This window comes from Erpetoichthys calabaricus, chromosome 16 (assembly GCF_900747795.2).
Source record: "Erpetoichthys calabaricus chromosome 16, fErpCal1.3, whole genome shotgun sequence".
NCBI lineage: Eukaryota > Metazoa > Chordata > Cladistia > Polypteriformes > Polypteridae > Erpetoichthys > Erpetoichthys calabaricus.
Window position 1 is genome coordinate 48,466,543 of NC_041409.2, and position 19,072 is coordinate 48,485,614.

A 19,072-nucleotide genomic window follows, 5' to 3' on the forward strand; every position below is an offset into this window, starting at 1 on the left:
ATAAATATATAGAATAAATCAAACTAAATTAATTCATAGGGCACCCTAACAAAAGCATATTATTGACACTTGTTCTCAAAATGTAATATTCTTTAACAACTATGTCGATCCTAATTGTGCCATCTTGTAACAAATATCTATATTCCCCTGTACCCATCAGTTAATCTTTACTTACGTTCATTTAAGTTTATTACTTATTGTTTTATTGTTTATTGAAAAAATCATTTTGTCTTGTTTGCTTTTAAAGTACCTTGATAAGGCTGTATTCCATTATGGGATATAAATTTGGTTGATTGTTAAAATGATGGCAAGTGCAGAATAACATGGTTAACAATAGTACAGTTACTGATCATCTACACTAGGGATACAAGGTGTGTGACTGTGGGACTAAACTGTAACATCTGAATTTGTGTTTCAAGTTATCAGCAGTACATGGAATTCAGTCCGCATTTGATGAAGCTATGTCCTACTGCCGATATCACCCATCAAAAGGGTACTGGTGGCAATTCAAAGACCATGAGGAAAGAGGTCAGTTCACTTTCACTTTGAATATGTTTCTTTTTTCTATTTTGTTTAACTTGCAGTTTTTTTTTTCATGTAAATAATATTTATTTGTACTTTTCTTTGTCACAATGAAACTTCTTAAATGTTTGGTGTGTTCTGATAATTTTAAGTCATTTTAATTTGAGTGCTATTTTTTATGTTTTTATAAGTTTAGCAGCTTTCTTTAATAATGAAAGAACAATCAGGATGACATTGTTATATTGTTTTACTAACATGTTGGAATTCTATGAGGAAATAACAAAAGCACCATAGTGGAGCATATGATACTATTTATCTGGACTTTCAGAAAGCATTTGATAAGGTGTGACATTAGAGGTTGGGCATCAAACTAGAAGAAGCTGGAGCTCAGGGTGTAGATAGGTTTACAATTGCCCAAAGCACAGGAAGCAGAGGGTATGGTACAAGGAACCTTATCTGAAATTGATAAGGTTAAGAGCGGTGACCCACAGGGGTTAATGCTAGGGCCACTGCTATTTTTAATAAATGTAAATGATTTGGATAGTAATATAAGTAACAAGCTGGTTAAGTTTGCAGATGATACCAAGATAGGTGGATTAGCAGATAATCTGGAATTGGGTAAATCATTACAGATGGATTTGGACAGCATACAGGCTTGGGCAGGTTTGTGGCAGATTAAATTTAATGTCAATAAATGTAACGTATTACACGTAGGAAATAAAAATGTCAGGTTTGAATACACAATGGGAGGACTGAAACTTGAAAGTACACCTTATGAGAGTAGGATTTAGGAGTTTTAATGGACTTGACACTATCCACTGGCAGACAGTGTTCAGAAGCCATTAAGAAGGCAAACAGAATGTTAGGTTATATAGCGCCTTGATATGTAGAGTTCAAGACCGTGGAGGTTATGCTCAAGCTTTATAATGCACTGGTGAGGCCTCTCTGGAGTACTTTGTGCAGTTTTGTCTCTAGGCTACAAAAAGGATATAACAGCACAAGAAGAATCCTTTGTTAACCAATCCACTGCAGTCCTTGGAAAATGGATGGATGGATGGATTAAAAAAACTCAACATCTTAAGAGGAGACATGACTGAAGTGTTTAAAATTATGAAGGGAACTTGTCTAGTGGATCGAGACTGTTACATTAAAATGAGTTCAATAGGAACAGAGGGACACAGTTGGAGACATGTAAGGCTAAATTTTGCATAAGCATTAGGAAGTTTGTCTTCACACGAACTAGACAAACAGAATAAGCTACTAGGTAGTGTGGTAGACAGTAGGACATTAGGAACTTTCAAAAATCGACTTGGCGTTATTTTGGATGATTTAAGTGGATAGGACTGGCAAGCTTTATTTGTGCTGAGTTACATGCTGTCATCTAAATTTTTTGTAATGTTCTGAGGCTGTAATATTTTAGTTGAAAATGAAAATTTAATTTAATTATACAGATGAAATTACTGTGTTTAAAATGAACAGAAGAAAGCCAGAGTCACCAATATTTAAATCCAAGATAATAAACTGAAGTGTGATGCAAATACACCGTGAGGCAAAAAAATAGGTTTAGCCTGAAGCAGCGGTGCCATTTGCATGAAAACTGACATGAAAGATAAGCATAGGCAGTTGTATAAATGATTAGATTTATTCAGTTTGCTTCTGTGTTGCAGTTACTAAAGTGCTTTGTTTTCACAACTTTTTCTGAACAAGGATCAGGAAGATATTATTAAAAAAATTTCCCATCATTTATATTTTAGAGTTTTATATGGTTATACATATGGTATGAAAACGTTATACTTTGTACTTTTTATTTGCAGATGGAAATTAACAAAGTGCTGAACAGTTACAAATTGCAATGTCTTTAAGTCTTAAGCATCATTATCTGGCACTTTTTTTTTTTTTTAAAGGTGTCCATTAATTTAATTTCCCCTTGCTGTAATCCTATACATTAAACATTTGCATATTATTTTATCATTACATATCTGCAGTCAAATTTTCAATGAATTTGGCTTGCATCATACTGATTGTTCTCATTCCATATTCTCTGTAAAATTTCAGTCTTTCTTTATTGGTGCATTCACATTAAAACCACAAAGCACCTATTGTGAAAGCCTATGTCTGTCTGCCAGCCTGTGGTCCCCCTGTGGGCCAGTTTTGTTGAGCTGTGGCACACTTACTCTTCAAAGAGATTTGTGTGGTTAAAAAAGTATGTATTTAATATAGTCTACTGACTCATGGAATTGCATTCTACAGGGTGGTCCAGATCTAATTATGCAATGTTTAATGCAATGCAGGAAAGCACCTGCTGTTCGACTGACAACCGTCTCCCCGCCATTTTGGAATGCAGGGAAGGTGCTGCCATCTATCTGCAACAAAAAGAATTTTTTGTGAATTCTCTATGTAATAAACGTAATAAGTTATAGCGTAATGAAAATTGCATAATTAGATCTGGACCACCCTATATTATCACTTTTGAATATAACCCATTGTTACAAAACTACCTAATAAACAAAATGTAATAACTGACTCGGGAATCTTCTTCTTCCTTGTCTTTTGTCTGCTCCCATTAGGAGTCGCCACATCTTTTTCCATATCTTCCTGTCCTCTGCATCTTGCTCTGTCACACCCACCACCTGCATGTCCCCTCTCATCCATAAATCTCCTCTTGGGCCTTCCTCTTGTTCTCTTGCACCTCCATCCTTAGCATCCTTCTCCTACTATACTCAGTATCTCTCCTTTGCACACGTCTAAACCAATGCATTGGGAATGAAGTAAATAAAAAACGTGAAATGCTTTAACTTTCATATCATTCATATCATTTAACTTTGTTGCCAGACACACCTGGATGTTACATCTTGTGTACATTGTCTAACTTGTTGCTTTTTCGTGACACAGTCCTTTACCACTTCATTACTTATCCCCAAGGATTCCTCCGTTAGAACAGTTTTTTTGATATAATTACTTGATATAAACCTAATCTGCCTCTTTTTTAAAAACTATCTCTTCGTATTCCTGTGTGATAACAGTGTTTTTTACAGGTATATCCAGTTATCTTGTTTAAGACTTTTTTGGTCTGTCCACAGAAGTTTGGGTTCCATATTTTCTCTAACATCATCTGATCTTATTTTAGTTTTAATGTCATTTTCACCACTGAAAGCCATGGTGCCATGTTTACCTTCTCGCTTTGTTCCTTCCATCATGTATACATTTTTCAAAAAGATACTGCTCATGGCATGCAAGTACTTGACTTTAATATATAAATGTTTGCAAATTGCATATTTCATATAAAACTCTTTACTACGGCATTTTGAATGCAAACATGAGGCCAAAATGATCAAAGTAAATATGGAATTTCAGCAGCTGTGCTAACTTTTCTAGCATTCCATTTGCCTAAAAATGCATTTTGTTTTGCATGTATCAATAAAATCTATAGTATTTCCACAAATGGTGTCATGCAAACTTTGCAAATGTAGTAAAAATTCCTTTGCCTACATACACTGGCAAAAACATTACAATGCGAGTAATGCAGTACCTTTACTACACTTTTTTTTTTTTTTTCTTTAGCAGTAGAAAATATTTACCACATCAACTGTTCATGTTTCGTTTAACCACATATGAACAATGTTCAAAATTGTTTGTGTATGATGCAATAAACGTTCAAGTCCATCAAAAGCAATAGTGGTAATTTTGCATGCCCAGTGGTGTCTTCTTTCAAATAAATCAGTACGTTTCCCTGTGGTCTACTGTCTTTAATTATTAAAATATGTGATTGCACATGTATACCCTAAGGTGCACAGTGCGTCACAGCTGAGTTAGTCTGCTTTTATCAAATATCCCACCTATGTCGAGCTGCATAAAGTAAAGGGTGCATTACCATTGGATAGTTGAGGTTCAGGGCATTCTAATGATGTGTAGTGGTCTATGATTGGTCATTTGTGCTACATGTCACCGCTGTGTGTAAACAACAACAAATGTAACGCCTATGTAACAGCTCATCTTTACACACTATCACACATTGGTACGAACAAGGACTGAGGGAGATTCTGAGCAAAGTGTTAACTATACTGAGAATGACATGTTAGATCAATGACAAATGAAACATAGTCTTGAGTAAGTAATGCACTTTGAAGTGTTGCGTTTAAATGTCATGGGTTCAGTTACCATACCTTGCTGCACATTCTCCTCCTGTTAGTTTTTTGAGCAGTGCTTTTTCAACTTCAGCTTAGTAGCACACTGGCAATATTTCTTAGCACACTGATAAGTAATTGTTATGCTGTTCTTACGCTTCTCATACTTTCCTGTGCCCGAGTGGCAGTCACTGTACCACGCTGCTTGTGTCGCTGTGTTGGAATCATATGAGGGTTAAAAAAAAAAAAAAAATTCAGCTAGTGACTTGTTCACGGTATAATCTCCATTTGCCCAAGCCCTCTCCCCCAAACAAAGGGATTGAAAGTACCCCCAACTCCTTTTTGTAAGCGTGGTTACAAAAGGGAAGTAAAATCGAGCAGTGACTGGTTTGGGTGTCAGGGAGGTTGAAGGGAATGTGATTAGTGATGGGATAAAAGTCTTGCAAGACTGTGTTGACCCCTTTGGTAGCATGGTGGGGAAAAGTGGCGGGCAAATTATACCATGAACAAGTCTCATGTGCTTGCAAGGTGGTGACGGCCTCCTGTGATTCAAAAGTGGCTGAGACACACTGGTTTAGTTGTGTGTGCGTCTGTGTGACTAGCTCTGCGTTCAGGGCTGCCTGTTTCCTGCCCTGTGCCCAGGGCTACCAGCAAAGGCATTGCTCCCACCCCTGTAACCGAGCACAGGAAGAAGCTGGTAAGAAGATGTATGTTTGGACTTGGTTTATTTCAGATATGAAATGCAAGAAAAAGCAACAACAACAAGAAATATAAATAAACAACACACTGAACTGTCAGGGCAACTGCCACAGAAGGCAAAAGAAGATTGCAGCACAATAACCTCAGTCTAATGTACAAAATGTCAGCTTCCTCTGTCTACTGGTAAACTGAACTTGTTCCAAGGACTGGCATGAAAAATAATTTTGAAAGTTGAGGTTTGGATGAGTACATAATTGTACATGTACAGTTACAAATTGTTTACTTGTTGCTTCAGGGTGATATAAAGTGTGTGTGTGTGTGTGTATATGTTTTTTTTTTGTCTAAAGAAGGATATATAATTGCAGTACTTGTTTTGAGAGATTTTTTTAGTTGTGAGAGACTAAATGTTTCCCGGAAGAGAGACCGTGTGGGATGCCTTGTGGGATATGACATCTAAACTTAGCACAATGATAGCTGACAGATTGCGGTACAAAAGAAAAAACGATTTCAGGGTTTTTGCATCATAAAATGTCATGGTTATATACTGTAAAATCCAGGTTTTTGCAGAGAAATTCCCAAAGCACCATTTTTTGTTTTATTTAGTTGATATTGGAATAAAGAGAGGTTTTCAATCCTATGAATACTTTTTTTTTTTTAAATGTGCCGTGTTGTATTCAATACTCTTTTGCAGCTCCGTCATTAAAATAAAGGAGTGTAATTTGAGTACAGTAATGCCAAAAACGCCTAGTGCATAAGGGGTTAATATAGGAATTCCCAAGTGCAGTATTGTAGGCATAGTTCAGGTGTTACCTTGTATTTTTGTCTGCTTTGTAAAATAAAGAATAACCCTTCTAGGTTTGTACCCTACATACCAAGATAAATAAAATACCACGTCTTATTCATAATGTTAATGGACTTTATATGTCATAAATGTGTTCATTACTGAGGTTCCTTCTATTTTAGTGTGTTATTAACTTAATGTGTATGTTCATGCCCACAAATACAAGGTTTAATAATTTACTGTTAATGCATTACACTTGTAAATATTTTCATATGCCTTGACTCTACTCATTGCACTGTGCTAGATAAAAGTAAACTGTGGGTGGGTGGTGAAAATTGCTGCAAAATTGTATTGAACAAACATCCAGTGATGCTTTAAATAGGTAATTGTTTTCATTTCATTCCAGAAAAATCAAAACCCAAGTCAGTGAAAAAAGAAGAGCCAAGCTCATTGTTCCAGCGGCAGCGAGTGGATATGTTGCTCTTAGATCTTCAACAAAAATTTCCACACATTTACTACCAGGTAATGACGGCTTACTTCTGTCAGAAACATGGACTGCCTGCTAGTAAGAGCATCCAGAGCATTGATTAGGTCCAATGAAAATGTTGTAATGCACGGTTAATTTTAATTTGAAAGTAATTGCTTAGGTTTTAATTTAAAAAAATGCAGCTCACTGCTAAATTATTCCAACCAAGTCATTTACCAATATTAATTTTTGCTGTCTGTTTTTAGCCAAAACCCGGAGAAAAACCCGTTCCAGGTAAGGCATTTTATATAATTTTAAATAACTAAGTGATAACTGATGGTGTAGTTGTTCAGTGTATTTATTGAACTTTTATTTAGCTCTTCAGTATATTTATTGAACTTTTAAAATTTCCTTGTGTATGTAATTCTGCTTCAAGTAAGCAAGTAATCCAATATTTATTGGTACAGCACTCTTTACTGTGTACAGCTATAATGCGGTGACTGAAAGAGATTAAATTACTGTAGTTGAAATATAAAATGAAAAAGAGTGGTTTTGATTTAATTAACATAGATAAATGTAAGTATAAAAGCCCTTAACTTTGTTATTAAGGCTTTGCCCGTTGACAACAGAAGAGAGGAAAACAAAACCTCTACTGTGAAATTAAACCACTGGGAGATCTGCAGGTTTAACAGACGACGTTACAGTTCGTCATGGCTTAACTGGCTTCCTGAGCATCCTGCACCACCATAATGTTGCTGAACAGAGGACAGAGATTTTTTGTATAATTTTTGTCTTCTGTCTGACACATGAGGAAAGGCAGTGTTTTTTGAGTGTGCAAACATTGCAAAGTGATTATAAATTAACCCAGTTTATGGAATCATAATTAGTGGTTTTAGAGGGATACAAAGCAGCTATTCACACTAGGACAAAAGAAATGCACAGATTATAGACTACATTTTATAGAGGCATCTTAACTCAACATTAAGAACACTGCAGCCCCCATTTATACCTACCGTATATGTACTCGCGTATAACTCGGGTCTTGAAACCTGAAAAATCGATCATAAAATCAGACCCCGACTTATATGCCCGTTCAAAAATACGATTATTATTATTATTTATTTAATTTTTTTACATCTTCTTGCCTCCTCCAATCTCACACCAGTTTCTCAGACACGTCGAATTTTGTTGCAGCAGCACAGTTACCAATTTCTTTCGCCACTTCAATGACTTTTAATTTAAAACCAGCTTCATATTTTCTTCTGATCGAACACACCATTGTAGATAAGGGATGCTCTTACGATAAAGGTATGAGGGTGTGAGATACAAAAAACACAAAACAGTGCAAACGTTGCTTCAGAATAGTTTGGGTATTACTGTGTGGTCACATAGGCACAATGCATAGGGAAAAAAGGCAGTGTGCTCCGTGGTTACTCTCTCAGGGGTCGTTAACATATCATAATCTCTTGGACCAATAGTGTGAATTTTCCGCATTCGACTTATCCAAGCCCCGACTTATACGTGGGAAAACTTAAATGCGAGTATGTACGGTAGCTGTAATTTGCATTTTGGATGTGGATTGTGTCTGAGTATAATTTAGCTGACATTAAAATGCATCTCCACACCATGTCTGGCCTGAGGTCTGATTTCTCTTTTCCTGTGCAAAACTGAGATTAGCTTCTGTTCATGTGGTTGGTGGTGTTTGGGTAGAAGATGTATATGCATTTATGACTTGTGTTAAATGTGGTTGCAATCTGTTTCTGAGCAACTTCTAAACTGGTCTGAAGTATCCGATCGCAAGTGCGTTTACGTCTGTTTTTTAGTGTGGTCAAGTTCTATCAGCTGTGATCGGATCACACACAAGTTATTGCCAGGTGTAAACAGGGCCACAGTGCAGTTTCCAGTAAATGTGTAAATTACATACTGGAGTACAAAACATGTTGCATGATGCTTCTTGATTTTATTTCCTGATATGTGGTGTTATTTCACATTATATGCTCTCCCTCCTATAATTGTTTGTGTAACTAGCTGGTAACCTTTGATGCTTGACTGAAAGTTGTAAATGTAAGTTTAGTCATTTTGGATCAGTTTTATAACCTACCACTTTGTTTTATAACCATGTGGCTTTTCTTGATATGCTTACAAGAAGGCCTCCAGCCAAAGCTTCCATTGGGGAGTGGAGGAGCTGCTTCCACTGCCATGGGTCCATGTCCCTCATTTTCTGTTGCTCTCTTTCATCTGCCTAATCAGAGAGATGGTTGGTCAGTCCCAGACTGTATTGCTGCTTAATGAGTTGTGTAGTACCATAGGGGGGATCATTCCTTTGTTAGGATTGACTTAGCATTTTGCCTCCCCTGGACACGAGAGGGGAGATATGAGTCACACATTTTGAGATTATTGCTTTAACGTTGGCTATTATTGCCCATCTGAGTAAAACTAGAATTCTTGCAGAGATCCATTCCAGTTTGTGCAAAGGATCTCCTTGAAGTAGCCCTTATACAATGATTTGTACAGTAGGTAACCCAGGACTCACTGAAGGAGAGTAACAATGCAGTCCCTTACAGACCATTAGTTTGGTTTTCTTAATGTCATGGATCTTGACATGAGAAAGTGTGCAGTTGTCTGAAAGAAACGCAGGTACACCTGATACGGTGCTGAATATCCTCTTCAGTGGTTGCCTGTTAAGTGGGCTGCATTGAATGCAAAAGCATTGAATCGCAAAATAAATTAGGCAAGGTAGTTTTAGGTATACAGTGATACCTTGAGATACGAGTGCCCCAATGTACGAGTTTTTTGAGATACGAGCCATCACTAGGTCGATTTTTTTTGTCTTGAGTTATGAGCCAAAATTTGAAATATGAGCCATCAAAGAGCTTGTCCCCGCACATTCCGAGGAACTGACGACAGAGGAGTTGACGGAATTACATACGCAGCAACATACGGAGGTTCTGCAGGAGATCAGTATCGTGGAGGAGGTTATCTCTTAAAGTGAGATAAAGGAAGTGTTTGCAATGTGGGAAAAAGTTTCGAACTTTAAAGAAAAGAAACACCCTGAAAAAATTACAACTGATCATACAGTGACGCTATTTAATGATACTTGCCTAATGCCTGCCTTTACTGAAAAGAAACTGAACATGCAGCCGCGCTATTTAATGACACTTGCCTAACACCTGACTTTACTGAAAAGAAACTGAACGTGCAGCCGCGCTATTTAATGACACTTGCCTAGCGCCTGACTTTACTGAAAAGAAACTGAACGTGCAGCCACGCTATTTAATGACACTTGCCTAACTCATTTCAGAAACATTCTAAAGGGAAGGACTAAACAAAGCTCCTTGGACAGGTTTCTATTGAAATGCCCTGCGAATGAAAGTGATGAAAGCGTGGCAAAAAAGAAAAAAACTAGTCAAGAAGAAAATTAAGTTAAGCAAAAGTGAAGTGAAGTGAAAGAAAAAAACATTACAATACGCTAATCGGCTTTGCCAACGTCTGTTTATTTCTTTAGATTCTCTTTTATGTATTAGGTTTTATTTTGTTTGTATACAATATTTGTTCATTATAAATACATTTTTCTTATGTTGAAAACATTTAACAAAAAATTGGGGTGGTTTTTTTGGGGGCTGGCATGAATTAATCTCATTTCAATTAATTTCAATGGGGAAAATTAATTTGAGATACAAGCATTTTGACTTACGAGCTCGGTCATGAAACGAATTAAACTCGTATCTCAAGGTATCACTGTATTTAGAAATTGAAATGTAGAATTATTTCTTACTTTTAGCATTTATCTTGGCTGTACAGCTCTAGAAATGAGACATATTTCATTAGTTACACAACAAATAAGTTGTATAAGGAAAATGAGTGAAAAAACACTGGAAAAAAATGTGATGACAAAGTATTTTGGCTTTAGGCCAGAGGATGTTGGCCACGTGCAGATGTTGTACAGCTGTTTTGTCTTGGTAGAGTAATATATTACTCTCCTTTCCCCTTTTGTATTATTAATTTGTAGCCTTTGTCAGAATGCCTCAAATCTCCCAGACTTACCACTGTTTATAAGGTACTGTACCATATAACTTCTCCCCACCTTCCCTTCTACATGTATAACCTCAGGCAATTAGGTGTAGTAAAAGACAAGCAGGAGTTAAGTTACACTTTAAATAATGTATTATTGATAATATTCATAAATAATAACAATATGCAAAGTACATTTGAATATTGGCAACCGTTCAACCTGATAAATGTTGATGTGTAGTTTCAGGCGGCACACAGACTTGTTAGTTACTTAAAATGTCTCTAGTTAAGACATCATTTGTGGTCAGCTTTCTTCAGAACAGGCAGCATGCCTGTCTCAATATGGCTGCCAAGCTGTGTTCTTTATTGTGTTGTCCTTTTCAGTTCATGGTGTGAGATGGTCTTTCATCAGTTTGGTAAGAGAGAGAGGGCTGGGTAAAGCAAGAAAATTTATACCAACCCCTACAGCCAATAGGGCGTCATGCTACTTAAAAGCTTTTGATACAAGCCAGTTCCAAACAGCCATACTTCAGACCAATAGGGCAGAGAACATCTTCACACCTGCCCTCCAAACCATATGTTAAGGTAAAGTTTGTCAGTTAGGCAGCCTGGCTTTCCTGTGGGGGTTGACTGGGAGTCCTGCAGAGAAATATTAGCCAAACTTGTTTGAGGCACTACACCCAACCCTGTCGTAAAATTACATAGAGACTCATTCCTAAAAGGGGGGAAGGGGTTCTTAAACCACCAAACCATTGCTGTTATTATCTATAATGTAACACTAATATTACACTGCTTTGTCTAAGTTGCAAATAAAGACAATAATAATAATTCTTTGCATTACAAAATATTTATCAACTTGTATGCAAAATTTCACATCACAAACAGCTACCTTAACCATTCTGCAAACTAGGGTGAATGTAAATATTTGCTCCAGAAGTTAAAAGTGCACCACATACAAATGCACACATGGACAAGAAGTCGCAAAAAAATAATTTCAGGTTCATTTTTGAGCTCTATGTAAGATATATTGCCTAGACCAGGGGTTCTCAATCTCAGTCCTGGGGACCCTCTGTGGCTGCAGGTTTTTGTTCCAACCAGATTCACAATGATGATAATTGATCTCATTGAATTAGTTGATGTTTTTTCTCTTCTCTTATTCTATATTCAGAAAAGCACAGTAGAATGATTTTTTTACATGTATAAAATATTTAGAAGTATTTTTTTTCAGTATCTTTAAATGCTTAACTGATTTGTTTACTATTATTTTGACCTTTTTCTGTTTAGTTTACTTCTTCCATTGTATCCTAATAATGACAATTAATAAGAAGCAGTGCAGACACCTGGGAAAACAACACTGAATATTGAAAGGCTGCAACTACTTTAGCGTCAGACCTGCTAATTAGTAAATAATGGATTAAATAACCAGAAAAGAGCAATGAAAATCAGGATGAAAATATTTTAAAAAAATATATATTTCCCATATAACTGCTTAGTACCTATTAATAAGAATTTACCAATCTTAGTTTCATAATTTTTACATTGACTCCAAAACACAGAAACTAGTTAATAATAAATCACTTCATTAGGCTAGAAGAAGTTGGTTGGAACCAAAACCTTCAGCCATAGTGGGTCCTTAGGACCTTTGACTGAGAAACACAGGCTTAGACCCCAAGAAAGAGTGTCTTAGTGCTATCATTGCCATCCCGTGCTGTTGGAGCTTGGTGCCTTTCCTTGGGGAGCTATACATGTAAGAGTCCCTCGGCCCCGCATACTGTCAGGTCCACAAGTATTTGGACAGTGACACAACTTTCATAATTTTGGCTCTGTACACCACCACAATTTGAAATGAAGACATCATTACATGATTGAAGTGTAGTCTTTCACCTTTAATACAAATGGTTTAACAAAAATTTTGTATAAGCCATTAAGGAATGGCAGCCATTTTTATATATGTTCCCCCCACATGTTCAGGAGCTCAAAAGTATTTGGACATTTGACTGACAAAGATGTTCCATAGCCAGGTGTAAGCATGTCCCTCATTATTTCATTACCTGTTAAGTAAGTAAAAGGTCTGCAGTTGATTCAAAGTGTGGAATTTGCATTTGGAAGCTGTCACCATGAACTTTCAATTTGAGGTCCAAAGAGCTGTCCATGCAAGTAAAAACAGTCATCATTAGGCTGAGTAAACAAAACAAACCCTTTAGAGAGATAACCGAATCTAAGTCTACAATGAAGAGAAGACTTCATGAAAGTAAAGACAGGGGGTTTACCACAAGGTGCAAACCACTTGTAAACCTCAAGCTCAGGAAGGACAGATGAGACTTTGCAAGATAATATTAAAAAAAAAAAATCAGTTTTGGAACAATTTTGTTTGGACAAATGAAATTAAGATCAATATATACTAGAATGGTGGATAGAGAAGAGTGTGCAAAAGAGAAGAAACAGCTCCTGACCTGTAGCATACCATATCATCTGTGAAACTTGGTGGAGGCAGTGTTACGGCATGGACATGCCTGAGTGCCAGTGGAAGTCAGTCAGTGGTATTTATTGATGATATGACTGCTGGCAGAAGTAGCAGAATGAATTCTGAAGTGTCCAGGGTGGCTATACTATCTGCTCAGATTCAGAGAAATGCTGCAAAGCTGATAGGACAACATTTCGCAGTATAAATGGACAATGACCCAAACATAATAGGACAACAAACCAAATGCTTTTTAAGGCAAATAAGTGGAATATTCTTCAATGGCCAAGTCAATCAGCTGACTTCAACCCAACTGGACATGCAGCTCACTTGCTGAAGACAAAACTGAAGGCAGAAAGTCCAACGAACAAGCAGCACCTGAAGACGGCTGCAGTAAAGGCCTAGCAAAGCATCACTAGGGTGGAAACCCAGCAGTTGGAGATGGCCATGGGTTTAGACTTCAGGCTGTCATTCACTGTAAAGGATATTCAACCAAATATCAAAAATTATCTTTATATTTATGATTGTTTGTCCAAATAATTTTGAGCCCCTGAAAATGGGGAGAACGTATAAAAATGGCAGTCTTTTCTAAATGGGTCATACAGTGTTTTTGTTAAATAACTTAAATTAAAACTGCAAGTCTACACTTCAATCACATCTTGATTGCTTTCTTTCAAATCCATTGTGGTGGTGCACAGAGCCAGAATTATTAAAATTGTGTCACTGTCCAAATACTTATAGACCTGACTGTATGTTTTTTTCTTTTTAAGGTGAAGACCTTTTTTGTTTATATGGGGGGAAAAATGCTACATAATTATTTTTCATCAGGTAGTGTACCCCATTAGTAGAAACAGTTTACAATGAAAAGATCTTTTGATCTCACAGGCTTAGTTTTCTTATTCAAACTGGCAATAAAAAGCTTGCATGTGCCAAAGATTTCCAACACATTCAAGTTAATATAAGTACCATCAACTACCAGATGTAACATGAGATAATATACTTTATTACTGTTTACCCGTTAGGTTTAATGCAAGATCAGCCTCAGAACCATAAGTAGAAATCAGAAGTGCCTCCCAGTTCTTTTCATCTCAAGAGCTGGAGGTGTTACATTGTCATAAAGAAGAAACATTTGGAAGGAATGCACACTTGTGTTTCATTGTTAAGGTGTCTCTTGATATATGTCCTTTGTACAGTAAGAGTCCATCATAGTGATACACTCTTGATACCATAGCAAATACACCAGCTGAGCATTGGTGATCAGTAAAGTTAGCAAGACAAACATACTGCTTTTTAATTTTATCGAAATCTGTGTTTCATTACAGTGCATACCTTACAGATCAGTAAGACAAACAGTAATACATTTTATTCTGATCAGATCCCACTACTCCTACCTGTCTGGTGAGTGGAGAAAGATTTAACATGAAGTAATCACTCAAAAAAACTGCAGCATTCCAAAGATTAGTGATGGTTCCCCATGTTCCACTGATTAAGATCAACATTGATAAATGCCTGCTATATTCTTAGGAAACTTCTGATGTACCAATCCACCTTCATAAAAGAACAAGTGTCTGCATCTGTGTGTCTGATTGCTGTGTCTCTGTTATATGCCATTTGGTACGGGATTTGTAAAAGCAGCACTAATGTTTGTGATGCACCATCTGTTAGAATGACAAATGCAGTGCATTTTATTAGTTCAGGTATTACAAAATACATTCCAGTAGATGGTGGACTGCAAACATTAATGCTGAACATACTGATGTCTACATTGATTTCAAGACATCTTACATGGGTAGTACTAGTTTTAAGTTAAAAAAAAAAAAAAAAGATTAATAAAGACATTGAGTTAAGTATGTTGAAAAGTACATGCAGTTGATGAAACAGTATTTTTTTTTTTTTTTTTGTAGTGGAGGTTAAAAAAGAACCTGAGCCACCAGCTGACACAGTGAAGCAGGAAGAGCGAGATCCTGTCAAAACCACTCCACAAGCTCCAGCCACCAAGGGACCTCCAGAAAAACGAGCAAGGCTGCAATGACGAGACTACCATGTAGGGGCCAAGTGTCTGACAACATTGTCCTGATTATTTGGAGGGCCTGCGGGCCACAGGGGAACAAATCCCACGTGACTCCTTCACTGTGGTGTTCCTATCAGCTGTAAAAATATATTCTGGCAGCCAAAGTTACATCGCTATCAATACTGTGGGGTTTGTTATGAAATCCTTAAAGATTTATTCCTAACAGAAATCTGGCATCTGATTATAGCACAGTTGTTTATTTATTTTTTTAACCTAAGGTGATCATGAATATTTTAGTAATAGCTTATGTCATAGGAATCAAAACAAGCAAAAGATTGGCTGGATGGAGTTTCATATATTTAAAGTTGACTGTTAATTAATTATGGATCACTAAGTGTTACATTGTCTTGTAGCAAAGCACATTCTAAAACTGAGCTGACTGCAATATTTGGTAATATTTGATAATATAAGTGAACATAGAGGTTTATGTGTGGCTAATATCTTCAGTCAGACCTGGTGTCCTTATAGAATGATAGTAATATGAAAGAGTGAGCCGGCTAACTTAATATGTTAGTCCTTTATTGGCTTTCATTTTGCATCACCAAGATGAAGAAGCAGTATTGTCCCTGATCCTCATGTACCGTAAACTAAAAGATTTACATGAGCATTTCATTACATTTTGAACTATAAGACGGTTTTCTTAAGCTTCAGGCATTCTGTTTTGAGAGTGCTGTTTATAGAGTTAATGTACAGAGGTATTTTTACATTTTTGTTTTCGGGAGATGTTCATTTTTAAGGTTTGGTATAGTTCATGAGTAAAAAGATGTAAAATAAAAAAAAAAGTTGTTTTTTTTTAAATTATTATTTGTACCATGTCTTAAATCTCTAATATCTTCACTTGTATAGTTATAAATAAATTTTCCAGGTGAGAACATTTCATTGTATCTTGTGAACTTTTTTTTTAACTGACGTTTGGAAGAAAAACCTGCTTAATTTAGCTGTAACTTCAACGTAAGTCAAAATTGCAATTTCCTAATTTGATTGTTGCATATGAACAAATAGAATGGAACACATGGCAGTGATGTTGTTAAGAAGTTTTCAGTTCTGTTTATACATAAACTTCATTTTGTATTAATAAATAACCTTTAGAGCAGTTTTGATGAGAACGGGCCATTCAGTCCCAAAAAGCTAATCAATCCTCTCTCCCTAATTTCTCCAATAAACATCACGTTGAGTTGTGAAGGTCTCCAAAGACCTACTGTTTAGCACACTCCTTGGTAACAAAGTGCATGTATCTGTTGTTTTCTTTGTGAAGAAAAAACTTTTGAAGTTGTTGTGAATTCTGCCCTTGACCAGTTTCCATCTGTATCCCCGTCTTCTTTATGAGGAACACCTAGGATCCTCTACATTAATTCCCTTCATAATTTTGAACACTTTAATCTTGTCACCTGTTTATGGCAGTTTGCTGAAACTGAAAAACTTCCCTTAGTCTTAACAGCAACAACATTTACTTCTATAGCACATTTTCATACAAAAATGTAGTTCAAAGTGCTTTACAAGATGACAAAGAGAATGCAACAAGTAAAGAAAAACAACTAAAATTAGGCAATAATATTAAAGAATAAGTAACAACAAAAAAGGCAAAGTCAGATGGCCAGGAGGACAGGAAAAAAACAAAACAAAAAAACTCCAGTTAGGCTGGAGAAAAAAAACCAACAAAATCTACAGGGGTTTAAGGGGCCAAAACACCCGCCAGCCCCCACTGGGCATTCTGCCTAATATAAATGGTCATAAATCAATTGGCTATCCTCATAGCTCATACCTCATAGCCCTCTAATCGGTCCACTTGCTCTTCTGTTGACTTTCTATAGTGCTGCCATGTCTTTATGTAATATGGATACCCAAACTGTGAACGGTACTTCAGCTGAGGCCTCATTCATGTGTTATATAACGTAAACGTAACCTCCCTTGACTTGTACTTCACATATCGTGATACTGAACTTAACATCCTATTCTCTTTCCTGATCATGTCTGTCCATTGTTTGGATGCAGATAGTGATGAGTCCACTATGACTGCCTGATCATGCCCGTAAGGTACTCTTTTAAGTTTCACACTACCCATTGCATTTTCAAATCTAACATTTTTACTCCCTATGTATAATACCTTACATTTATTGACATGAAATTTCATTTGCCACAGTTCTGCCCAGGTCACTTTGTAACAATTGATGTGATTCTACATTATATGCCCTTCCACCTATCATTTGCAAATTTAACTTCATGTCTGCCTTAATAAAAGGATATGTGTCGGTGTGTCTGTCTGGTTGCTATCTCTTGGTCATTTCAATAGATGGCACATCACAAACATCAACACCGCTTTTACATATGCACATGTATAGACATACGAGACATGCATTGCACTTGTCATTTTATTCTACAAATGTTTATGATGTGCCATCTGTTGGAATGACACATGCAGTGTGTTTTATTACTACATGCATTGCAAAATACATTCCAACAGAAGGTGCAATACAAACATTAACACCGAGGTCTCTGTTGATTAATTAGAACTCAAGCCATCTTAAATGGGTAGCACAGCTAGTTTATATTATTAAAATGTCAAAACTGACAAAACACTCATGGAATTAATTACCAAGTAGGTGTGGTAGAGAGTAGGTAGGTACTGCAGGAATACCCTGGGAAACCCTGAAGGCCTTCTTAAGAGGACAGATTATGTCATATCTTTCCCACAGAAATAAATTGGAAACCAAGAAGGTATCAGAGCTAACCAGCAAAATTACTAGAATAGATCAAGAACATGCCAGGTGTCCAAGTGAGGCTCTTCATAGGAAATGACAGGCTCTGCATTCAGAGCTTAACCTCTTGACAACTAAAGAAACTGAACAACTCTTTTTTTAAATCAAGATATCATTACTATGAACATGGAGAGAAAGCTAATAAGATCTTCGCTCAACAAATCCACAAGCAAGAAGTTTGCAATGCAATCCCAGCAATCACCAACACAAACGGAGACAAAATCATTGACCATAAAAATATAATGTGCACATTTAGAGACTACTATAAGTCCTTATTTCTACTGAGTTTAAAGAAGACAAGACACAATCTAATGCATTTCTGGATGCATTACAGATACCACAAATAGATACTGTCAGTGCTGAGGAACTGGATAAACCTCTGGCGGTATCAGAATTACTAGATGCTATAAAGCAGCGTTTTCCAAACTGGGAGGCGCGCCTCCCTAGGGAGGCGTGGACTAGTCTAAGGGGAGGCGCGAATATTAGCCAGGATTGACAAAAAAAAGTGCACGTGCAGCTAATACAATACGTAACATATAGGTACATATTAACTACTATGCTGCTGATGCTACCCTTACCCCGTAGCAAACAGTACGGTTCAGAAATATATCAGCGCCGTAGGCCGTAGGGCTTGTATTGTCTATGCGCATACGCGAAAAGATTTGGCGGCTGCGTATTACTGCGTAAATATTCAGACGCATTGTCGGACTTCTCACTTTCTTACCTACGATATCCACTCATTGCAAGGATAAACCACCAGCGGTATGACACGTAACTTGGCCGACCAGTAACTCTCCAAAAATCGAGACAATATCGACTTCAGTTTAGCTCAGCAGTGTTAGATTGTGTTTCTTATTTTATTTTGACGTACCTAATTACTCACTGATCACAATAGTAAGTAATTTAATTAAGTTTAATTTTTTTAAGAACAATAAATTAATTATCTTAATATTTTTAGAGAAATGGATAAGTTCTTGACTGGTTATAAGAGAAAATCCTCTAATAATGAAGAATCTGATGTTGGCACAAGTAGTAGGAATCAGGAAGGAAGAACTCCCAAGACAAGAAAATACGATTCGTCTTATTTATCGTTCGGATTTACAAGTGTTATTACTGATAATGTGGAAAAACCAATGTGTTTGTTTTGTTCGAAAGTTTTGGCTGCTGATAGTATGATACCC

At 36.6% G+C, this 19,072-nt stretch overlaps 1 protein-coding gene across 1 annotated transcript in view; it reads left to right on the plus strand.

Annotated features, from left to right (window-relative positions):
- med6 (mediator complex subunit 6) overlaps nucleotides 1–16,009 on the plus strand; it is a 29,017-nt gene extending 13,008 nt beyond the window's left edge. The window contains exons 5-8 of the mRNA XM_028821808.2: nucleotides 420–528; nucleotides 6,533–6,648; nucleotides 6,859–6,886; nucleotides 14,969–16,009. Coding sequence (XP_028677641.1) covers nucleotides 420–528; nucleotides 6,533–6,648; nucleotides 6,859–6,886; nucleotides 14,969–15,096 — 381 coding nt within the window. The 3' untranslated portion in view covers nucleotides 15,097–16,009. The remainder of the gene's footprint in view (nucleotides 1–419; nucleotides 529–6,532; nucleotides 6,649–6,858; nucleotides 6,887–14,968) is intronic.
- The last annotated feature ends 3,063 nt before the right edge of the window (nucleotides 16,010–19,072 follow it).